The 23,186-nt window shown below is 62.1% G+C and overlaps 3 protein-coding genes across 3 annotated transcripts in view; 1 reads left to right on the top strand and 2 right to left on the bottom strand.

Annotated features, from left to right (window-relative positions):
* Positions 1 to 580: 580 nt before the first annotated feature.
* SF3A2 (splicing factor 3a subunit 2) lies at positions 581 to 10,765 on the bottom strand. Its single transcript, XM_082834848.1, has 9 exons — positions 10,701 to 10,765; positions 5,959 to 6,123; positions 4,370 to 4,441; positions 3,582 to 3,628; positions 3,275 to 3,384; positions 2,249 to 2,298; positions 2,028 to 2,168; positions 1,488 to 1,556; positions 581 to 1,401 (listed from the first exon to the last, which is right to left on the bottom strand). Exons 2-9 carry the CDS (start codon positions 6,082 to 6,084, stop codon positions 622 to 624), a joined length of 1,395 nt encoding a protein of 464 aa, XP_082690974.1. The 5' UTR covers positions 6,085 to 6,123; positions 10,701 to 10,765; the 3' UTR covers positions 581 to 621.
* A 54-nt stretch (positions 10,766 to 10,819) lies between these two features.
* Positions 10,820 to 14,038, top strand: PLEKHJ1 (pleckstrin homology domain containing J1). Its single transcript, XM_082835567.1, has 6 exons — positions 10,820 to 11,451; positions 11,551 to 11,618; positions 11,785 to 11,851; positions 12,754 to 12,844; positions 12,940 to 13,003; positions 13,089 to 14,038. The coding sequence occupies exons 1-6, from the start codon at positions 11,358 to 11,360 to the stop codon at positions 13,152 to 13,154; spliced, it is 450 nt and encodes a 149-aa protein (XP_082691693.1). The 5' UTR covers positions 10,820 to 11,357; the 3' UTR covers positions 13,155 to 14,038.
* Positions 14,039 to 18,113: 4,075 nt separating this feature from the next.
* DOT1L (DOT1 like histone lysine methyltransferase) overlaps positions 18,114 to 23,186 on the bottom strand; it is a gene marked incomplete at its 3' end in the record, with an annotated part of 53,074 nt that continues 48,001 nt past the window's right edge. Inside the window, exons 26-28 of the mRNA XM_082835773.1 lie at positions 20,719 to 20,783; positions 19,405 to 20,334; positions 18,114 to 18,694 (exon numbers count right to left, since the gene is read on the bottom strand). Of these exons, the coding sequence (XP_082691899.1) occupies positions 18,114 to 18,694; positions 19,405 to 20,334; positions 20,719 to 20,783 (1,576 nt within the window). The remainder of the gene's footprint in view (positions 18,695 to 19,404; positions 20,335 to 20,718; positions 20,784 to 23,186) is intronic.

Genomic DNA, 23,186 nt, shown 5'->3' with positions numbered 1-23,186 from the left:
GCCTGTGACCCATTTGTCAAAATGTCCTTGACAAGTTTTCCCCTTTAGAGTCAGGAGCAGGAATGTGAGCAGGGAGTGTGTGGCCCAAACGATCAACAATTTGGGGGGGTGGAGGGTGCTGGAGGAGGGCAGAGGTGCAGAGCCCCTGCCCCACAGGACCACTGGGTAGGTGGGGGGGCGAACCCCCACACCCACTGCACGCTCGCTCACCACGCCTTCGGGGCCCACAGAGACCCCCAAGGAGAGCGAGCAGCCTTTGCTCTGCTCTCCTCCCAGAGGGCGACCCCAGACCCACTGCTGGCCAGCAGGGTCTGTCCTCACCCAGCAGCCTCCAAGGCACAGCATTGCCAGCGGCCACCCCCTGGGGTCCTGGTGGGGCCCCGACCCTGAGCCACCCCCATAGGTGGCAGAGGGCAGCCGTACGTGTTCACCCACAGCGAGTGGGTGCTTCCCGCGCACCCACCCGCCGGCCGGCCCACACAGCAGTGCGCTCCAAGGTTAGCAGAGACTCTTTAATGGGCTCTGGGAACACGGCCCAGCCCTGTACAAAAAACTCAACTTCACTCTGGGGGGGGGAACACAGGAAAACAAGGCCAGACTTGCTGGGACAGGGGTGGCTTTTCAGTTGGTGGGGGGAGGGGGAGGAATGTTCCCAGGGCCTTCGGAGGGCAGCGGGGGCCTCAGCATCGGAGGCATGGGAGTTGGGGGATGCACCCCGGGATTTGAGGGGTGAACTCCAGGAGGCTGGGGATGGACCCCAGGAGCTGGAGGATGGACCCCAGGAGCTGATGGGTGGACCCCAGGAGGTGGGGGGTGGACCCCAGGAGGCTGGGGGTGGATCCCTGGGGCTGGGGGGTGGACCCCGGGAGCTGGAGGATGGACCCCCGGGGCCTGGGGGTGAACTGCAGGAGCTGGTGGGTGCACCCCTGGGGCCTGGGGGTGAACCCCAGCAGATGGGGGAGGATGGACCCCGGGGGCTGGAGGGTGGACCCCTGGTGCTGGAGGGTGGACCCCTGGGGCTGGGGGATGGACCCCCGGAGCAGGGGGGTGGACCCCAGATGCTGGTGGGTGGACCACTGGTGCCGGTGGGTGGACCCCAGGAGCTGGGGGGTGCACTCCAGATGCTGGGGGGTGGACCACTGGTGCTGGGGGGTGGACACCGGGAGCCGGTGGGGGCAGCTGAGGAGGGCCCGGAGGCCCCGAGGACGCAGGCCCACTGGGCGGCATGGGGGGCAGGGGCAGGCCTCCTGGCGGGGGCGGGGGCAATGACTCAGGCAGTGGTGGCCGAGGGGGCAAACCATTCATCAGCGGGGGTGGGGGCCGCTTCACCCCAGGAGGCCCTGCAGGGAGGCTCGGCGGGGCCGGTGGCTTCTCCATCTTAAAGTGGAACTGGAGGAAAAACTAGACAGAAAGGAGAGGCTGAGCGTGGCCCCTGGGCCTTGGGCTGGGAGAAGGTTCGGCAACTACCTGGACCTGCAGTGACTCACCTGCTTAGTTTCCCGGTTCCAGTGAGTCCAAAACTTGCCTTCAGCCTTGTCAATCTCCCTGCTTGGCACCTGCGTGGGGTGGAGCAGGGGGCAGAGACGGGCCTTCAGGACCACGAGATGGCCTGGCTGAGGAGGCCCTTCTGTGAGGGGACAGGGTCTAGCTTAGGGGTAACAGAGTCGACTGATGTCCTTGCTCCACCGCTCAGCAAACCTGCAAGCCCGAGAAAGCCATGATCTATGCTATGCCATTAACGTCCATCTGGGGACCAGATCCGGTCATGGAATCCACGAACAGCCAGCAGCAGGGACACCTTACTGCTGGGGCCATGTCAGGGGTCTCTGCTTCTGGGCGGACACCCACCTCGATGCCCTGGCCCTCGTGCTGCCTTGTCCTTTGCCACCCTCTCAAGAGGCAAGGGCCCAGAGGGATACCCCTGGCCCTGGCAGGAAGGGGCATCCTGGAGTGGGCTGGAGGCCAGCTGCCCGGATGGAGCAAACTCCTCGGCCGGCTCCCCACCTCTCGGGGGTCCAGTGCGCTACCTTGAAGGCAATGGTCTCGTAGGGCTCGGCGGCCATGAGCAGGTACTGCCAGCGCCGGTCCGGAGGCTCGATCCTCTGCTCGTAGGCGGACATGAAGCGGTGGCGGGGCATGATGCCCTCGGCAATCTCGGGGTAGTCGATCTGTGGGGACACGGCCAGGTGGCAGCACCGCCTCTCAGGGAGCCCCTTCCCTCAGAACTGGGTCCCCAGCCTTTGCTCACCTGGAAGAGGAGGCTCTGCTGACCCATCTCCGTGTCCCTCTGCTTGGTCACTGCAACACAGGAGGTGTCAGGACCAGCTAAGGGGCCCTGGGGCTGGCCTAACACCACCCACAAACGGGAGAGCAGGCCTGGGGGTGGTCACCTGGCTGGGGAAGCACAAGAGCCATCCGCAGCTGGACGGGCACCACCCAGGGCTGGGAGGGCTGCACCCCGCGTGCCATCTGCCCCAGATCACACGGGTGGGGGTGGGGGTGGGAGGGAGACCTCCCCACTGCCCGCCCCCCCACCTGGGGAGCATCGAGTGTGAGGGTCAAGACTGTGCCCCCACTTCTGGGAGAGGGTGCCCACTGCCAGAGCTCTGTGGCTTTGGGCTGCTTTCCACACGGGTGCTCAGTGTCTCCCCGCTACACCCAGGAAGACGCCAGATGGCCTGGACTGGCCAGAAAGCCTGTGGTGGCCTCCCCAGGGAAACAGTGCCATCCCTGTCCTGGCTCACCAAGCAGGCCCACCCCAGGGCCTTTGCACGCCACGCCCCGAAACGCCACCCACACGCAGGATGTCCCCACCTTAGCAGGACGCCTACCAGGTGGCCTGCCGTCCCCACCCCGCCCCCCCCCGGCACACGGTCTCCTGTATCCCCTGTGCTCCAGCTAGGCCGCCTGACTGGCTTTCCGAACCAGGTGACACAGGCGCTGCTGCACGCACAGACCCTCCCCCTCCCCTTCCTTTCTCCTCAGGTGAAGAAGAGCCAGCACCCAGTTCCGTGGTCAGAGGAGAGAGCCACACCAGGGCTCACGCTCCCGTCCCACAAGCTCACCCACCTTTGCTAGGAGCGTAAAGAATAACGACACTGCTCCTCCTCCAGCATGTGTGTGAAAGTTCACGGTGGGAAGGCGGTCCCAGCCCCCAGGGAAGAAAGCCCTCTGACAGGAAGCCACTCCCCAGAGGCGGATGGTGTGGGTGCGGGTGTGGGCGTGGGTGTGGATGGGTGTGGGGCTGCCCGCCAAGGCCACAGAGCATCCTTACCTTTGTAGCCCGGGCGGCCGATCTTCACGAACTTCTTCACCTCCACCTTGACCTTCTCTGGCGCCGGCTGGGCGGGGGCCTCCTTGGCCTCCTTGGCTGCTCGCCGGGCCCTGCAGGTGGCACGGACATGGGGCTGAGGCCCCTCCATACAGGCCGCCAAGGCCATAGGCCCAGGTGCCAGGAGTGCCACCCCCCGCCCTGCCCCAGCCAACCTTGGAGCTTCGAGGTCGGGGGGACGGGGGTCAAGTGAGGTGACAGCTCTGGTGGGGGTGAGCGCCGGGCATGGGAAGGGGCGCGAGGTACTCACAAGTTGGTCTGATGCTTTTTCCCTTGGGTGTGCGCGAGGTAACTCCCCTAGAACGGGAGAGAGACGCACAGCTCAGGACAAAGCGAGCGGGGAGGTGCCGGTAGGCACCCGATCGCTGCTGAGCAGACGAGCGCTGGTGGGTCTGCACACAGGGGAACGAGACCCCCAAAAGCTGGGGGTGAGGCGGGCCTCCGGAGGGTGCGATGCGGGCAGGCTTGCAGCTGCTGGGGTGCAGTGTGGGCTGTGGACACTGCTTGGAAGTGGTGGGGAAACCCGGGAGTGATCATGTCCCGTGATTCCATCTCCACGATGCCCCAGGGATGAGACACGCGAATCAGTGGTTCTCAACGGGGGCCGGTGGTGGGGGTGGTTTCTGACCCCCGGGGACAGCATGCCCAGGACGGTCCTCCCCAGAGGATGAGCAGCCCCAGTGCCGCGGGGAGACCCTCCCATATCGGGCTGTTCAATTCAGTGCTGCCGTCCGGGGCTGGCAACCACCAGAAACAAAGCACGTCCTCCACACGAGAAAAGGGACAAAGGGACCTACTCGTGCCAGGAGAGGGGCCCAGCGTGAGGGAGCATCAGACTCTCGCCTGCTTCAAAGGCGCAAACTAGAGCCACACCGGCTAGACTTCACGACCCCGACCCTGACGTGGAACGTCCCAGGGTGTCCCCATGTTCCCAGATACACATCTGTGGCAACGGTGCCACCGGTACTGAAGGACTCGCCAAGTCCACAGCAGCACAGGTGGGGCGGGGTGGGGGGTGGGGCAGGGGCGGGGCCACACCTCGTTGTTGTGCAGCGTCAGGCACAGCTTGCACTCGTAGGAGCCCAGATGGTTCTTCATGAAGTAGGGGTCCTGCGGAGGAAGCACGCTTGTTATGCGGTGGGAGGGGCCCTGGGGACCCCGCACGGGCGCTGAGAGAACACCACTCTCTTCAGGGCAAACGCTCGCGGCGGGGGAGGGGGCGCAGAGGACAAGCAGGAGCCCCCCAGGCAGCACCGCAGAGCCCACTGGGTGGGGCTGGGGCTGACCACACGCCCCTGCAGCAAGCTCGGGGAAGGGTCCTCCGGGAGCCCCGGCCCCACGTCCTCGGCAGCCTGGGGTCCAGGAGGCAGAGCCGAAACAGCACCGCTGCTCATGCATCTCCATGGCGCCGACCAGGCCAGCACTCCTCGTGCCGCAGCACAGCCTGACACGGGCAGAGAAGCAAGCGGGCCAACCCGAGGCCCTAGGAGACCCCGTCTCTGCACATCCCGTGAGTGGGGCAGGGGCTCCAGGGCCAACTGGTGACCACTCAAGAGGCGCAGAGCAGACGGCAGGGGTTCAGGTCCCAACTCCACCGCCCAGAGAGCGTGTCGTCATTGGCGATGACAATCCCACCCTCAACTGTTTCCTCATCTGGAAAATGGGAAGAGTAACAGAACTGACCTCCCAGGCCAGGCCTCTGAGGGGCTTTGGGAGCGTCCCGCGCACGGTGCGGGCTCGACACACCTCAGAGCGTTTCAAAGTCTAAGAGGACCTATACACTGAACACCAAGGGGCACATCGAGGGCAACTCTGCCTCCAGGGTCCACTGGGCAATGTCTGGGGACGTCAGTCGTTGTCACGAGTTGGGGGCTCCTGGCATCAAGTGTGGAGGTGAGGGTGCTGCTCCACACCCAACAGCGCCCGTGACGGCCCCCATGCCCCAGGGAATGACCGGGCCGCACCTCCAAGCTGAGAAACCCTTAGTCAGTTATTCGCGAAAACCTTGAGTCTGCTCCCTGCTCACGCTGGACACCAGGATAAATCCCCGATGCTCAGCTGGTGTAAACCAGGGGGGCCCCCATCATCTGTATCACCTCCTCTCCCTCCCACTCAGGTGTGGACTGAAATGTGTACAGCATCCCAGGACCACAGAGGTCAGGTGGTCATGGAACCCAGCCTCCTGGGGTCAGTGGAATCCCTATCCCTGGGGTCTCACCGGAGGTGATTCCGCCCCCCAAGGGACACTGAGCGACATATGGGGACATCTGTGGCCACTGTGACTGGGGAGCTCCTGGCATCTGGCGCGGGGGCAGGGCAGGGATGCTGCTGCACACCCCACAGCGCCCAGGGGGACCCACATACGTATCCCCAGGGCCGAGGCGGAGGCCTGTCTCCCTACAGCTCTGTACGGATAAGCTGCTGTCTTTCGCTGCCCGTGGTGCCATCAGGGCCCCCACCACTGGCGACTCCCCACACCTCTGGCTAAGTATAGTTTCCTGTGCTAACAGACCCTTCAAACGTGGGGCTACGAACAGCAGCCAGCCTCTGGTGGACACTGAGAGCTGCCACTCCAGGTGAAGCTCCCTGGTGCAGGGTGGGCACAGGCGGTGGGAGGGCACGTGTACCTTGTTGATGTCGATGGTTTCCAGGGCCAGCTGCCGGAGGCGCTCCCTACGGTCCCGGTTGCTCTCAGAGGAGGAGGCCACACCCCCACTCCCGGTCTTGCCTCCGGGGCGATGTTGGAAGTCCATGGTGAGGACCTTGGGGCTCTACCAGACCAGAGAGGAAACCTGTGGAGGCCAAGGGGCGGCTGTGAGGCTGCGCAGGAGGCCTCGCCCTCCTGGTTCAGCCTCATCCCCCAGAGCTCTCGCAGCTCTCGCAGCTCTCAGCCTCATGCCCAGGCTTTACCAAGTCTCTTCCAGTGGCCGAGGGTCCACTATGGGCCAGGCACATGGAAATGAGGAAGAAGAAGAAACAGGGCATCTCCAGGTGACCTGGTGGGTGGACTGAGGAAGTCCCCCCAGCCTGAGGAGTGCAAAGGCCCAAGGACCCGAAATGGCAAAGGGCAAAATGAGACCAAGGTCTCACTAATTAGTCTCACCTCCTCCAAGAAGCCTCCCCAGACCACCCAAGCCCATGCTGTTCACTCCCTCCTCTGAATTCCCTTTCTGATTGTCTTACACTTATTTCTCTCAGCCTAAATTCTGCTTCTCTGGTTCAGCTGTACATTTGCTGGAAACAAGGAACACATCTACCAACCTATCCCCCCGCCACTGCCTAACGCACAAGATGTTCACGGCTCGTTCACGGCTGAGGAAGGCTCTCCGGAGCCCTTGATGTCTCTTCCAGCCCAGCCACTGTTTCCCACCCTCCTTCAGGCTCAGCTCAGACCCAACCTCCAGGAACCTCTCTCATCTTACACTCCCTTTCCCACTGGTCAATGTTGGCCCCAGGCCCCTGGCATCTTGTCTCTGTTGGGGTAAATTCACAGGGATGGGGCCCAGGAGTGACTATGACCCCTGCCAAAGATGGCCCCATCTCAATCTCAAGGGTTCCCGGACGTGTCACCTCACGGGGCAGAGGAGACTTTGCAGGTGGGGTTAAGTTACGGCCCCTGAGAAGGGGAGGACCCTGGATTCCCCAAGGGGCCTAGTGTCATCACAGGGTCCTTATAGGAGGGAGGCAGGGGGGTCAGAGGCAGAGAGAGACGGGAGATGCTGCGCTGTCGGCTGTGAGGATGGAGGACGGGCCGCGAGCCAGGGATGCAGCGCCTCTAGAAGCTGGAAAAGGTGGAACCGATGCTCCCCTGGAGGCTCCAGAAGAAATAAAGCTCAGTGAGGCTCACAATGAACAACTGACCTCCAGAGCTGCATCATGAACTTAGGTCATTTAAGCCACTAAGTCGGTGGTGGTTTGCTGCACCGACCACAGGAAACTAACAGTCCAGGCACCAGCCAGCTGTGCCACTGACTGGCAGTGTGACCTGATGAGTTTACAAAAACCTCACACGTGGTGAGGCTGCAGAATCCCAGGACTAGACTTTTTATTTCACGCCAAGTCCACCCAGAGCCGCCAACTGGTAAAGGCAAAACACTACCAGAGCCAAGAGTTCCAGTCAGTTTGGGGGGAGCCCAGTTTCTCCTCAAGCAGCCAGAACAAGCTCTTGTCCTAGCCGGGAGTACGCACCACAGGTGTCGTGAGAGCACCTGTGGAGAGGATCCGACTGGCTCAGGAAACCCAAACGCAAGCAAGTACTTAATCACTCACCACGTTACAGTGAGTGCCAGTAGCTATCAGAGACTGAGATGAGGCCAGAGAGAAAAGGGGGCAGGTCCATCAAAACCCATCTGCTAGGGCTTCCCCGGTGGCGCAGTGGTTAAGAATCCGCCGGCCAATGCAGGGGACATGGGTTCGAGCCCTGGTCTGGGAAGTTCCCACATGCCGCGGAGCAACTAAGCCCGTGCACCACAACTACTGAGCCTGCGTTCTAGAGCCCGCGAGCCACAACTACTGAAGCCCGCGTACCCAGAGCCCCTGCTCCACAACAGGAGAAGCCACCGCAATGAGAAGCCCACGCGCCACAACGAAGAGTAGCCCCCGCTCGCCGCAACTAAAGAAAGCCCGCGCAGCAACAAAGACCTGATGCAGCCAAAAAAAAAAAAAAAACAAAAAAAACCCCAAAAAACCCACACATTAAGCAGCAGGCAACACCCCTTCCCCTGGTCTGTGTCCAGCAGGCAGGAGACCCAGCTGGTGCTCCCAGCCCAGGGGAGATCAGGAGTCTTTTCTGGGAAGAGAGCACCAGAGACAGTATTCTCAGACACTGACGGTTGGGGGCCCCCCACACTCCCCAAACCCCAGCACTCTGCCAGGCCCACTGAGCTCGCTAGATGAGAAGCACTACTCTCCATGCAGACTGGTAACTTAACATAAACAGACGCAAAGAAACGTATGTATCAGAGAAAAAAGAAACCTGGTGGAAACATCAATAGAAGATGTTAACGTCCTCCCGGATGACAGGAGACATTACCACATCGTGAAACTAGAATAGATGCCAAAGGTGAGCATGGTGAATTAAAACCAGACGAACCCTGAGACTTCCCTGGTGGTCCAGTGGGTAAGACTCCACGCTCCCAATGCAGGGGGCCTGGGTTCCATCCCTGGTCGGGGAACTAGATCCCACATGCTGCAACTAAGAGTCCGCATGCCACAACTAAGACCCGGTGCAGCCTAAATAAATAAACAAATAAAGTTGAAAAAAAAAAATAAACCTTTAAAAATAAATACGTGATGAACCTGACAAAACAATGAATACGAGCGCTTGAATGTAAGAGTTAAAGAAGGCTTTCATAATGGAGAACAGGAAAATGAACAACAATAATAGCAAAATAATAACAGGCAAAGCAAGAATCTAGAAATCACGAACTGAAAACAGAACGAAACGTGGACACACTACTATATTTAAAATAGATAACCAGGTCTTCCCTGGTGGCGCAGTGGTTAAGAATCCGCCTGCCAATGCAGGGGACACAGGTTCGAGCCCTGGACCAGGAATATCCCACATGCTGCGGAGCAGCTAAGCCCGTACGCCACAACTACTGAAGCCTGCGCACCTAGAGCCCGTGCTCCGCAACAACAGAAGCTGCCACGACAAGAAGCCCGCGCACTGCAACGAAGAGTAGCCCCTGCTCGCCGCAACTAGAGAAAGCCCGTGCGCAGCAACAAAGACCTGACGAATCCAAAAATAAATAAAATAAATAACTTTATTCAAAAAAAAGATAATCAATACGGACCTCCTGCATAACACAGGGAACTGTGCTCAATGCTCTGCAATGACCTATATGTGTAAAGAACCTGAAAAAGAGCGGACACATGTATGTGTATAAATCACTTTACTGTACGCCTGAAACTAACACGATGTCGTAAATCAACTATAGACCCACATAAAATAACAATTAAAAAGAACAAACGTGGAGCATATCATCAAAGGAATAACGTATGAAATAAAAGAAAATACCCCAGAACTGAAAGAACCTAATTTTCAGACAAGACCAAAAAAAAAACACTCTCAAACGAAGAAACCATTAAATTTCACAGCACTAATGAAAACCTAAAGTTTCTACTAGACAGAAAGAAAATCAGAAACAAGAAGTCGGAAACCAGAACGGGACGAGTCCCTTCAGGACAGCAGGGAACTCCTAAGACGGGCAATGCTTTCACAGTTCCCACCGGGGGCTTTTGATCTGGAACTTTACACCCACCCTTCTGCCTGTGAGGGTAAATAAAGCCGTTTTCAGCTAACCGAGAGCTCAATATAAAAAAATGAGTCGAGGGCTTCCCTGGTGGCGCAGTGGTTGAGAGTCCGTCTGCCGATGCAGGGGACGCGGGTTCGTGCCCCGGTCCGGGAAGATCCCACATGCCGCGGAGCGGCTGGGCCCGTGAGCCATGGCCGCTGAGCCTGCGCGTCCGCTCCGCAACGGGAGAGGCCACAACAGCGAGAGGCCCGCGTATCGCAAAAAAAAAAAAAAAAAAAATGAGTCGACTTCTTCAGAAGCTACCTGATGAGCTCTGATGGAAGAAAGGAAGGGGAGTAGATGGTCACACTGAAAACAAGGCAGCCCAGGGGAGCCCAGACAACAGGTTCTAGGACAGCTACTCAGCTGCAAGGTGGGGCTCCAGTCCCGACCGGAGCAGGAGAATGACAGCTTTGAGAGGGAAGTTTCCACGGGGGAAAGGAAAAAAGACATCCATTTGTTTCAACCTGTGGGAAAATACAACCGCTAGGCGTGTGAGGTGAAAACGCTTTGAGTACAAAGGTTTAACAACAAGCAAAGAAAATCAAGCGAATAGGAAAGGTGAAGAAGTTAATGAGCTTTGGGGGGCAGGAGGAAGAATGGTATAAGAAACCTAGACTGACAGGCGGGGAAGTCACTTAACCTCGGGGCTTCGCTTGCGAAACGGGCCCAGCTAACGGGCTCTGGTGGCCTCGGGCGCGGTGCCGGGCGCTCCGCCTCCGGACCTTCCTTTCCACTCGGTGGGCCTGGAACTGGGGCCGCCGTCACCCCTATCCAGGTGAGTCCCGGACCACAGAGCCAGCAAGCCAACGGACGAGTCCTCGGGCGCAGGGAAGGCGCCCCGGACCACGGGAGCCGCCACCCGACCCGACCCGACCCGATCCAATGGGCCTTTGCAGCCGGAGCTCCTAGCGGGCGAGGGTGTGGGGGTCGGGCCTGCCCAGCGCCGGGCGCGGGCGGGGAGCCGGCGCCCGCCCCCACCCCGCGCCCCTGCCGAGGCGCCCCTCGCCTACTCCCCTCCAGGGAGCCCCTCGCGGTCGCCGCCCTAGCCCCGCGCGGCTCTTAACTCTCACCCGCGGCCGCACCGCCGTCGCCTGTTCGGCCACCACCTCTGCCGCCGCGCCGACTTCGTTCTGCACATGCGCGCCGCGGGCTAAGGAAGCACTTCCGAGGGCAAGCGGGGCGGGGTTCTTCCGTGTGCGCATGCCCGGCCCGCCCAGCGGCGCGGGCTAGACGCTTCGGAGGCTGGAGGACTGCGGGCAGCAGGAGTGCAGGCCGGAAGCCGAAGCGCGCGTGCGCACCGGCTCTCACTGTCCTTATCGTCGGCCAAACTCGCGCGGAGCCAGTTCTCGCGGGGTAGCGAGTTGCTTCTCGTCTCCCACTCCCGTCCGCCTGTTCCCTTGAGTACTGGGCGCTATAGGTCGTGGGGGTGCTTTATCGTTTCCACCCCGGGTCCACCTTGTTGCTTGGTTACGTGACAACCGTCCATCTTGCCTACTGCTCTGTGCGCCCCACGAGGACTCTACTCGGCCCCGGCGGCCCCCGGGACGCTTCTGCCACTCGCCGGTGTAGGACAGGCTGAGCGGCCCGGGAGCGCACAGGCGTGGTAGCTCCGGCCGCGCTTCCGGGACGACGCCGTGGGACTCTTTTGGCGCCGGCAGCGGCGCGAGTGAGGACGGCGGCCCGGAGGGCGCGGCCCAGCGCTCCGCGTTCTGGGTCCCAGCGGCGCCATGCGCTATAACGAGAAGGAGCTGCAGGCGCTGTCCCGGCAGCCGGCCGAGATGGCAGCTGAGCTGGGCATGCGGGGCCCCAAGAAGGGCAGCGGTGAGCGGCCCGAGGCGCCAGAGCGGCCGGGTGGCAGGGCGGCCGGGGGGCGGGGGTGGGCAGCCGCGGAACCCGCGCGAGCCCGCCTTATTCCCGCAGTGGTGAAACGGCGGCTGGTGAAGCTGGTGGTCAACTTCCTCTTCTACTTCCGGACGGACGAGGCGGAGGTAAGGCGGAGGGGAGGGCGGGGGCGGGGTTGGGGTCGGGGTCGGGGTCGGGGTCGGGGTCCGGAGTTGGGGGGGGGCGGCCGCAGTTGGAGGGCGGGGTGTGGAGTCGGGGGCGGGGCGGGGGCAGGTTCCCGGTGCCCGCCCCCATGCCCCTGTCTGCCCCTAGCCCGTCGGAGCCCTGCTGCTGGAGCACTGCAGAGTCACTCAGGAAGAGCCCAGCGCCTTCTCCATCAGTGAGTGCGGCCTGGGGCGAGGCTACTTGACCCCGTCCCGCCCCGCTCCACCCCGGCGCGGCCCCGCCTGAGTCCCCAGAGGCTGAGTCCAGTGTCCCGGGCAGCCCCACTCGCGCTGGCTCCTCTGGGTGGGGACCCAGGCCGAGCGCACTACCCCAGAGGCCGCCCTTGTCTTGTTGGGGAGCGCTGCCCTCTCGGGGTGGATGCCTCGCTGTAATTGTTTCATTTCTCCTGGGATCAGGGCCCTGTGCTGGGGGACTGGGAGGATTCTCCTGGGTCGTCTTGAGAGGGTGGGGTCTGCAGGCGAAGACGGAGCTACTAACTAGTCTTCTGGGGAGGCTGCAAGAGTGCCACAGACTAGGGGGCTTAAACAGCAGAAATTTATTTTTCCCAGTTCTGGGGGGCAAGAAGTGTGACATCAAGAGTGTTGGCATGGCTGGTTCCTTCTGAAGGAGAATCTGCCCCCATGATCTCTCTCCCGGCTTCTGGGGGGTCGCTGGCGACCGTTTTCACTCCATCTCTGCCTTCCTTTTCATGGAATCTTCTCCCTTGTGTGGTAGTGTCCAGGTTTCATTTTCTTAAGAACACCAGTCCTGTTGGATTAGAGGCTCACCCTAGTGCAGCGTGACTTCAGCTCAACTGCTTGTAACTACTTAGACCTGCAGTGATTCCACATCCGGGTAGATTCATAGTCCTGGGAAATGTCTCATGTTTTTTAAAACTCGAACATACATCTTTTGGGGGACACAGTTCAACCGACGCCCAGCTGGTGGGAAGCAGTGGGCCCAGGCGGGCCGGGGCTGGAAAGGGGACAGTCGTGGACAATGGCAAGAGGAAGTTGAGGGCTGGGTGGGGGGGAGGTGGGAGCGAGCGGGGACAGATGGGGGCTACTCCTTCCGCAGGCTTTCTAGAGGACCCAGAGAGAAAGTATCACTTTGAGTGTTGCAGTGAGGAGCAGTGTCAGGAGTGGATGGCTGCTCTGCGTCGAGCCAGGTGGGGTGCGTCGAGCCAGGTGGGGTGCGGCCGCCTTGGGGGCCTGGGGCAGGGGCGGGGCAGGCCCTGTGGACTCACACCACCCTCCTCCCTAGTTACGAGTTCATGCGGAGGAGCCTCATCTTCTACCGGAATGAGATCCAGAAGATGACTGGCAAGGTGCGCGTGGGTGCAGGGGTGGGAGTTGGGGGTCTTCTGGGCCTAGGCTCATGCCGTACCCCCCCACCATCGTCCACCCACACAGGATCCCCTGGAGCAGTTCGGCATATCAGAGGAGGCCAGGTTCCAGCTGAGCGGCCTGAAGGCATGAGTCTGGGTGTGGGGCTCCTCAGCTTTCCTGCTGGGGGCTGGATGAACCCTACCTGGGTCCCCGGTTTCTTGGCCAAGCCTGGATTTGTCGTGGGAGGTGTCTTGGTTTACAGATTTTAAAAGCCCCAGGATCCGCAGGGGCTGCCTTTTTGAAGAAACAACCCAGCAAGCCCCTTCTGGATGCACTGGGACCCACTGGACTGGTTTGGCACCTCAGTGCCACATGCTGCTGCCAGGGGACAGGTGTCCCCTCCCAGGAGCTGTGCCCAGCCCCTTGGGTGCGTCCATCCAGGCCTGGCAGGTGCCTGAGGCTGGTGCAACTCTCCTGCCCCGTGCAGGCTGAATGTACAACATTAGGTGATGCTGTGAAGGGCGTGGGCCCATGCTGGGGCTGCTGTGAATTCTCCTGCTGAAGGGGCAGGCCCCGGCCGGACGCCTCTGGGCAGAGCTGGAAGGTGCGCCTTTCGGGTGGCCAGTTTGTTCTGTTCAAATAAAGGTACCTCTTTTTCACACGGGACGGCGGTGCAGTGAATGCAGAGAGGGACCTCTGTCCTCCGCAGGCTGCCGGTCCCGCAGAGTCACAGCGGGGTCCTGAGAGAAGTGAAGCCCTGCCCAGGTTCAAGGTTTTAAGTGCCCAGTGGGAACAGAGGAGAGGAGGCCTAGAACCCAGAGCCAGGAAAGGTAGGGAGGCTGGGGCCCAGCCCACAGGGCCTCTGGGGCTCACAGGCCTCCCTCCGAGTGCAGGCGGGACTTCGGGAAGGGTTTTGTTGGTGGTGTGAAAAGTACCCAAGCAGTTGGTTTCAGTTAGTCAAGGAGGAGGCCCACCCTGGGTGGGCCTGACCTAGTCAGGTGTTGGCCCTGAAGGAGGGGCTGGGCCTCCCTGAGGTGGGGCTCACTGTCTGCTGTGGTCACAGGGCCTGCCTTCCGGAGCAGGTGGGGCTTCTGCTGGGAGCGACCGTCCTCCCCAACTGGGGATGGCTGTCACGGCCCGGGACCCTCTTTGCGCTCCAGGACCTTGCCATGTCACGGTCGGGAAGAAACACTGCCACCAGACCAGGTTCAAGTGAAAACAGGTATTTTATTACAGCGTCTAGAGGTGGAAACGCAGTGCAGTGGGGTTCCCTTGGGAAGAGGGGGTGGAGCCAGCGCCCCAACTGAAACATAAGCTACCAGAACAAGAAAGCAAAGCCCGTCTCCGTTACAAACCAAGGCAGGGATGCGAGAGCCAGCGTGGATGGATGTGTAGATGAGAACAAACAGTCCTAACTGTAGACGGGCCGGCTGGCAGGATAAATAAGGGCAGTGGGGGGGGGGGTGGGTCTTAAACAGGTCACGATTCATAGCTGAACAGAGAACGCATCCCCTGACTGGAGGCTGTCCTAGTTGTTAGGTTTTCCTGAGCAAAGCGACAGCAGCCGTCAGACCTGGAGCACCCGCGTCGGCAGCAGCGGTGGGGCTCCCGCAGGGCCGCTCCCCACGCACGCCAGCCGGCACCCTACTCCCGTGGCTGGCGTCAGCAGCGGCGCTCAGGCTGGGACCGGAGGGTGGGTGTGGAGAGGCCGAGCTGGGCCCCGCTGTAGGGCAGGCCCTGCGCGGGTCGTCCGTCCCCTGGTGCCTGCGCGTGCGTGCAGAGGACAGACGCGGCGCGGTGGTCCTCCCGAAGTGACGCAGTGTTTGTGTACAGTGTCCTTTGTTCAGATGGGGGCTCCGCTGGCAGCGCCGTAGCTTTCTCGGGAGCCCTGTGTTCCTGACACGGGGAGGGGAGCCTCTTGGAGAGGCCGGGGGCGGGGGGTCAGGACAGCACCGTCGTGCACTGGGAGCACCGACCTGGGGGGAAGGGGGGCAGGCCGGGCGGTCACAGGAGGAAGGCTCCGTCTCTAGCCTGATTGCTGCCCCACACAGTGTAGAGGTGGCTGCAGGCAGCGCACTGGCCCGCTCTGACTCTTGTGGCCTGCGTCCCGGGGGTCAGGAAGCGGGGCCGGGCCTCGGCCACCACACCGACCCCACTCAAGGGCAGGCAGAGGACCCGTGGCGTCCACCTCTGAAGGGTATGTGGAGTCGGCTAGGCCGGGGAAGGCTCACGTTAGGCCACCACACAGAGGCCCACCCTCCCGCGCTCCTTGACGGGTGCCGCCTGGGTGGCACCCCCTGAGGATGGGGCTCCGACTGCCCACGCTCAGCCCTCACTGGGGCGCCCACCTTTGGCCGATGTTGGCCCTTTCGGGGGACCGAGAGCTTCTCGGGAGGCACACAGACAACATTGCCCCACCCAGGGACCCAGGACCAGTCACAGGTGCTGTGCTCGAGGGACTGAGAACCCTACCGGCCACCTCGGAGCCTCAGGGAGCAGCCCTCCTGCCCGGCCATCCCCAGCGCATCCCTTCTCAAGCACCACCGTGGCCGCTCGGGTGGAGCAGGTGTCACCCCAGCAGGGTGGGCAGGAGGGCCCTGGGCCAGTGCCGCTGTGCACTTGAACAGGCGGGAGGGTTTCCCCTCACTTTCCTTTCCTCCTTTTCTCTTTAGTTTACTGTGTATTCGTCATACAGTCTAAAAATAAATGAAGTCCGTCTATGAAATTTATAAATTTTCATCATCTCTCTATAAAATACTGTCACCTGTCAGCGTGACTCCCTTGTAGACAAAGCAGGCACCCACAACTAACCCGCCTGCGTCCCCGGCCACCACAGGAGCCGACCCTGCGGGGGGGGGGGGGGGCTGCGGTGTGAGCCCAGGGCGAGCAGAGACGTACAAAAGTAAATGCACCTGTCACACGAGTGAGCCAGCCAGGCAGGCAGCAGAGTCGGGTACCAGACCCTCCTCACAAGCACCACTGAGAACGGGTCCCCTCCTCGAGGCTCCGCCACCGCAGCCTTGCCGCGCAGGACTGCCGTTCCGATGCCAAAGGCGCCATCCCGAGGGCTGAGCCGAGGCCGTTCACAGTGATGGCGGGGCGGGGCGGGCCTCCACCGGAGACGCCGCCTTTGGTATGGGAAGAGCGGCGGGAATGAACACGCCAGGCGCTAGGACCTGGCGTTGGCGTGGTCAACCTCGAGAGTCAGCACCAAGAGCACGTGGAGGCGCGAGCCTGGCGACGAGATAGCACCGGGCCGGCTGCCAGCGTCTCCGCGGTGGGCCGGTCCTTCGGCGATGTCTTTACATATATTCTCTCATATAATATAGTATCTACATCTCTCGATAGGTTGCCTTCACGACTTCGGTGGAATAAAATAAGTCAAAATTGTTTATACTTTTTAAAAAACGATAAATACTTTATCTAAGACTATCGACAGTACAGGCTGGAGCCAGGCCCCAGCGCGCCGTCTCCGCAGCTCTGCGCGGCGCTGATTCACAGTAGAGCCTGTCCTCTGGCCTCCATCCGTCCTCGCCGTCCTGCGGGGGGCCCCGCGCCGCCAGCCCGCCCCATCCTTGCATAGTCTCGCGGTTGAGGTAGAAATCCTAGTTACCTGCGGACACGGCGCGGGAGGAAAGGCAGCATAGTGTTAGCCTCGCGCCCAGACGAGCCCGTCGCACCCCCAGGCCAGGGCGCCAGAGCCACCTACGGACGGACGGACGGACGACAGACGGCAGACGAGGTGGTGGCAGCACCCTGAGCCACGCCTCTGGGCCCTGTCAGAGGCAGGAGGTCCTGTCCCCAGGCCTTTCCAGTGCGTGTGGGGCGCTGGCTGGGTCCTGGCCTCCCCTCCTCCCCAGGAGACCCTCCCCGGTCCCCACGCCGGGCAGCGCTCCAGGACAAGCCTGCATGCCCCAGGAGTGAGGCCGGCGCGGCCAGGACGGCAGGCAGGCAGCGTCCACTGTGGGCCTGGTCCCCAACCTCCCAGTGCACGTCTGCCCTCTCCAAGCTCCTCTGACGGCGCGAGGCCACTGCAGGCTGAGCCGCCCTACCTTCTGGGCTTTTCCAACAACCGAGGCACAGCCCATCCCCAGGCCTCGGGTAGGGCTGTCCACTGACCTGCACCCTGACCAGGAGGCCGTCAGACTCCAGCGGCCTCCCATCTGTTTCCACTTAAAAACACGACAGAAAGCCAAGGACGGCAGGCAGGACCCCCGCTCCAGTCCTGGCCCCAAGGGGATGTGGACATGGCACCAGCAGTGGCCAGGCCAGCTGCACCGGGGCCCAGGACCCTCCCTGGAGGCCTCGCAGACCCCTCCAGCTCCCAAAAGCGGGCCCTTCCTACGCTTGTCTCCGCTGACCCCCACACGGACAGTCTGAAAGGCAGGCCGTGCGCCTCGGAGGCCGGAGGAGCCGGGCCTCGGCCACAACTACAGAGCCCCGCCACCGGCCCGGCGTTCCTGCCTGTGGGGCTGGCGCCACACTCACCCTGCTGCCCATCGGCCCCTGCAGGCAGGCTCTCTAGCTAAGGAGCCCAACAAACGCGACCCCCACGTCCAGAAGGCCTGCCGTGTACCAGGTGCCTTAAACGCGTTGAGCTCTCCCCAAACCCTCATAAGGCGCGTTTATGGAAACGGGCTGACGGGCCCAAGAGCGCACACAGAGGCAAAGCTGGGATCCTGAGCTGCCCCCATGACCCCACGCCGGGGCTGCCCAGGTCCCAGGCTGCTGCAGACGCCAAGCCTAGGGCGGCGGCAAGCTCGAGCTAGGCTCCACCCGGCCAGGACGCCAACCCTGACTGACTGACTCCTCCGGGCCCCCTCCCTGGGCGACCTGGGGGGAGGGTCCACCGGCAGCGGCGGAGGGGGCGGGGCCAGCCACACCCTCCCTCTCTCTGCTCTCGCCGCCCGGGTTCCCTTGCCTCCCTGGCTCTTCGCCTTCGCACCTCCCGGCCGCAGGAGAGCAACCTTGGCCCCCGGGCCCCTCCACGGAGGCCCGCGGGCCCGCCTGCTTTCTGCAAAGGAAGGTCAGTTCAGGTTCTCGTATGGGCCGCCTGGTCGAGCTCTAGCCTTACCTTACAGAATACGAACTGCTAGCTAAGCAAGGTCTTTATCGCGGCTTAACCCCCGCAAGGCGCGCGGCATACGGAGGTGGCATGCCAAGGGAAACCCACACGGCGGGCGGCCCCGTGGAGCTGGCCTGCGGGATCACGGGCGCGGCCTGGGCCAGGGCCAGCCCGGGCAGGGGCGGGTGGTGCACCGTGAAGGAGGGGCGGGACACCTTGTGCGGAAGTGAGGCGAGCTTGATGGACAGAGAGGCGTTAGCAGGCGGCACAGAGGCAGCAGAGGAGGCAGGTAAGAAAGCTTGGTTAGCTGGGAGGGACGCGAGGTTCTGCAGGAGCACGGGCTCAGAGTTAGCCGGGAGCAGCGCGGGGGGCGGAGGCAAGGCGGCGTTAGGAGGGGGCGGGGCGTGGAGGGCGGGCGGCCCCGGAGGGGGCCGGCCCAGGTGCGGAGGGGGCGGGGGCGGCCTCGGCTCCGCAGGGGGCGGGGCCTGAAAGGAAGAGGCCGGGGTGCTGGCCACCGCCTGCAGCGGGGTTAGGCTCAGCGTGGCGCTGCGACATGCAGCCCCACTGCCGAAACTGGCTCCAAACGGATGAGCGGAGGCGGGAGGCACCGCGTGGTTAAAGGCACCTGCAAACAGGAGAGAAAAACCCAGCTTCAACAGGCGGGCATCACCAGCCAAGCCAAGGAAGGCGCGCGGAGAAGGGGAAGCCGACGGCGGCTGCAGCTCCAGCTCCGCGTGCGAGCGGCACAGGTGAGGGTGAAGCGCAGGCAGCGGGAGCGCAGGCGCTGGGATAACCTGCAGGACGGCTCCCCTCCCCTCCCCTCCCCAGCCCAGCCCCGGCGCCCGTGCCCGGTGAGGGGCCGGCTGTGGCTCCCTGCGCTCCTCTCCACCCCGCACGCGCCACGGTGCATTTGGCGGGCGCCGCGGCCCTTGGCTCTTCCCCAGCGCCGGCCCCAAGGCTGCCCAGAGCCCGGGCTGCGTCAGGCCTGACAGGTGACCTCCGCGGGGAGGAAGGAGAGAGCTCCGTCTGGCGCCAGCTCCCCTGAGAGCGAGAGGGACGCCGTCAGACCAGAGAGCGTGGCACAGGCCGACTCACGCCTGAGCGCTCTGCCCACACGACAGTCACGTCTGCGTTTCGCGAAAAGGAACGAGGTGACGGGTGCAAAGTGGACCCAAGGGGATACGCGGGCACAGCCTCTCCCCCCTCAGGGGGCCCTGGAAGGGAACCTGCAAACAGCGGTGGTTAAACCCAGCGGTCCCAGAGGGCGCCGGTGAGAGCATGCGGCCCGCGGCCCATCCCCCAGCGGGTCCCGCACGGCCAGAGGGCGCTGCCTACCTCCGACTGCACCGCCGGCCACCCCGGAGGAGAAGCTGCCCATGGCATGCGAGTTGGTCAGTCTGGTGGCGGCGGTTGAGACGTGCACCAGGCCGGCGGCGGGCACGGAGCTGAACAGGGACTGCAGCACGGACGGGCCCAGGTTGGCCTGCAGGGACATGGGGCCCAGTGCGAACTGCGGGCCGGGGGCGAAGGCGCCCAGGAAGGGGCGGTGGGTCTGGGCGGACGGGGCCGTGCCCCCTGCCGAGGACGCCGCCGGGGCAAGGCCCGGGCCGCTGAGGAGGCCCCCGGGGGGGGTGGCAGCGGCGGCGGCGGCAGCAGCAGCAGCGGCCATGAAGAGGTTGTGGCCGTTCTTGACGTCGGGCTCGCGGTCACGGCCCTTGCCCGCCTTGCCGTGCGTCGCTGAGGCCTTGTCCGTGGGCCCGCACACAGGTGGGCCCCCCTCGCCCTTCGGGGCCAGTCCGTCCAGCTGTCTCTTGTTCACAAAGGGGCCGGGGTCTGCGGCGCCGCCCTCCTTGCCCCGCGGGCCGGGAAAGCTCAGGGGGGTGCCCAGGCCGGCCGCCTCGGGGGCCTTGTGGGAGAGAGAAGCACCATCGCTGAAGCTGTGTAAACTGAGGTCGGCCGCCAGGCCCCCGCCCAGGGCGAAGCTGCTGGCGGGATGGCTGCTGGGGCTCAGCCCGCCCGCCCCCGGCAGCGCGCCTGGGAAGCTCTTCCTGGGGTGGGCAGCCAGCTTGGCATCAGCCGCGCCAGGTTCCTCCAGGCCGGGCCGGAAAGCGAACAGGGAGTTGTGGCTCAGAGCGGAGGCGGCCTGCAGCGGGCTGTCGGCTGCCTTGGCCAGGCCGAGGTCAGAGATGGGCGAGAAGGTGGACTTCCACTTGCTGCTGTTGACCGGCTCGCTGGCCGGCACCTTCCTTCCCGCCAGGCCGCCCCCTGCCAGGAGAGGCAGCGGCTATGAGGCCTGGGCTGGGTGGGGCAGAGCGGAAGCTGCGGGGACCAGACCACCGCCGGCTCGGAATGACCCCCACCCCCAAGACAAGCCCCCATGGCGGAGGACGGGGCAGACCTGGCGAGGGTGGGGCCGTGGGAGAAACCCAGGGAGCAGGGCTGCTTGTGCGGGAGGGCCGGCGTGTCAGCACAGAGCACCACATGTGCCCCATCTACCCAGGCAGCACCCAGAGCGCCCGCCATGTCCACAGGGAAAGGGGCCAGGAGGCCGGGCGGCACCCACACCACCCAGGGACCACTCTGGAAGCCCCGTGTGGCTCCTCAGAGGCCGAGCACCAAGGACTCAGGCATCGGGAGCACCAAACTCACCATTTTCCAAGGTTTTCGGAGGAGATTTGCTTTCTAAGGAGATGGTTGCAATTTTTCTCTCAATTCTATTAGGAAAAAAAAAGAGATGATAAATGTTTGCAATCCACGGGCACACCAGAGCGCTATACGTTTACACCGAATTGCCCAGCGGGGTCGGTAAGCCGGCAATGCATGACCCGCTGTCAGGGCCTCCGGGCGCCCCCATGCCCGTGCGGTGGCACCTGTGCCGGCACGATGACGGCTGTGGTGAGAGCCAGGCCCCGGCGGAGGAGCAGGGATGCCGTTTCCCAACACGCAAAGACAGCCGCGAGTCCCAGACAGAACTGTCTCCATGCTTAACGTGCTCTCAAGCTCTAGGAGACCGCGTCGTCCACAGAGGCAGATGCGCAGCACCTAGCACGTTAACTCCCCAGCAAGCTGTACCCATAGCTGTACCGAAGTACAGAGCAGTGTGTGCTTCATGTGTCAGGATTTTTGTGGACCGTCCCGAAGAACTATGACCTCCAGAGACACAGGACTCGCCAAAGAATCCAGAACTTGCACAACGTACTTTTCGTATGTGGAAGGGTAACTCAACAAGACACTGAAAACACAGGCAACTGAAGAAAACACAGGGACGTCCCCGGCAGTCCAGCGGGTAAGACTCCGTGCCCCTAGTGCACGATCCCTGGTGGGGGAACTCGATCCCACATGCGTGCCGCAACTAAAAGTCTGCATGCCGCAACTAAAGATCCCACATGCCGCAACTAAACATGCCACAACTAAGACCCAGAGCGACCAAAATAAGTAAATTAAGAATTAAATAAAATTAAAGAAAGGGACTTCCATGGTGGCGCAGTGGATAAGAATCCGCCTGCTGATGCAGGGGACACAGGTTCGAGCCTGGTCCGGGAAGATCCTACAGGCCGTGGAACAGCTAAGCCCGTGCGCCACAACTGGTGAGCCTGCATGTCACAACTACTGAAGCCCGCGCGCCTAGAGACCCTGCTCCGCAACAGGAGAAGCCACTGCAATGAGAAGCCCGTGCACCTCAACGAAGAGTAGCCCCCGCTCGCCGCAACTAGAGAAAGCCCTCACGCAGCAACAGAGACCCAACGCAGCCAAAAATAAATTAATTTTAAAGAAAAATAATAATAAAGAAAACACAGATACACAACACACGGGATCTTGTCAACACTGAACACTCTTATGCCTCAAAGGACACCAGCAATGGAGTGAACACACCACCCACAGGACGGGAGAACACAGCTGCAGATCCCGTACCTGACAAGGGATCCGGTACGTAGACGTCTAAAGAACTCTCACGACATAACAGCAGCAGCACAAGACAACCTGACTCAAGAGTGGGGCCGGGACCTGAACAGACATCTGTCTGAGGAACAGATGATGCTGAGTGTCGTCGACTGCGAGGGAGATGAGGTCAAAACCATGACGACACCACCACACCCTCACAGAAATAGCTACCGTACTAAAAACAAACCCAGAAAATAACAAGTGCCGGTGAGCATGTGGAGAAACTGGCACCCTTGTGCATGCTTGGCAGCAATGTGAGATGGGGCAGCTGCCGTGGAAAAGTCTGGTGGTTCCTCAAAACGTTAAACCCAGACTCGCCACATGAGATCCAGCAATTCCACGCCTAAGTACTGGGTAAATTGCAAACACATTTTCAAGTAAAAACACATGTAGTATATAGGGACGTTCATAGCAGCACGATTCACAACAGCTGAAAACGAAGCAACCCAAGCGTCCACGGACACACGGTGGATAAACAAAACGTGATATATACACACAGAAAGGAAGGAGGTTCTGACACCTGCTACACCACGGATGAACCTGAGGACAGGATGCTCAGTGAAATAAACCAGACACAGGACACACGCTGCCTGATCCCACTCACGGGGTCCCTAGAGGAGTCAGATCCACAGAGACAGGAAGTAGATTGTGGGGGCCAGGGACTGGGGGAGGGGCTGGGGAGTCAAGTGTTTAAGGGTACAGGGGTTCTTTCTGTGGTGATGAAAATGTTCTAAAACCGACAGCGGTGATGCCTGCACAACCCCACGAATACGTCAAAGACCACTGGGTCGCACGTTTCAAGCGCGCAGTGTGGTATGTGAATTGTACCTAATAAAGCTGTTATTGAAAAAAAAACCCAGGAAGAAAGCACTCTTCACCGTCAGCTGAGTGGACACCAGGCACTGATGGGAGCCTGCACGCCTGCCTCTTGGCTCTGCGCTGTGGCGGCCGCCCTCCCCTTCTCTCTGCCACCAAGAAACACCCCGCCTCGCGCCGCCGCCCCGGGAGCTACAGACTCAGGGGTCAGCCCTGCCCCACACGCACGTGGCGAGAGGCTCTCAGATGCCCTGGGCCCTTCACGGGCTGTTTCTTACACATTTAAAGTGAACAATCCAGGAAGGGGCCTGTCTGCTCCAGGAAGTGCCCCAAGTGAGGTCGGGACCCTGTGCCCACCA

This window comes from Leucopleurus acutus, assembly GCF_964270905.1.
Source record: "Leucopleurus acutus genome assembly, chromosome: 3".
Taxonomy (NCBI): Eukaryota; Metazoa; Chordata; class Mammalia; order Artiodactyla; family Delphinidae; genus Leucopleurus; species Leucopleurus acutus.
This window is presented reverse-complemented; position numbering and strand designations above follow the sequence as displayed.

Excerpts from the sequence above, each read along its gene's own strand:
- PLEKHJ1 (XM_082835567.1), top strand. The coding sequence starts at position 11,358 with ATGCGCTATAACGAGAAGGAGCTGCAGGCGCTGTCCCGGCAGCCGGCC. Across the intron at positions 11,452-11,550 it reads GGGCCCCAAGAAGGGCAGCG|TGGTGAAACGGCGGCTGGTG; the intron begins GTGAGCGGCCCG and ends TTATTCCCGCAG. Across the intron at positions 11,852-12,753 it reads GCCCAGCGCCTTCTCCATCA|GCTTTCTAGAGGACCCAGAG; the intron begins GTGAGTGCGGCC and ends CTCCTTCCGCAG.
- SF3A2 (XM_082834848.1), bottom strand. The coding sequence starts at position 6,084 with ATGGACTTCCAACATCGCCCCGGAGGCAAGACCGGGAGTGGGGGTGTG. Across the intron at positions 2,299-3,274 it reads CGGCCGCCCGGGCTACAAAG|TGACCAAGCAGAGGGACACG; the intron begins GTAAGGATGCTC and ends CCTGTGTTGCAG. Across the intron at positions 2,169-2,248 it reads AGCAGAGCCTCCTCTTCCAG|ATCGACTACCCCGAGATTGC; the intron begins GTGAGCAAAGGC and ends GTGTCCCCACAG.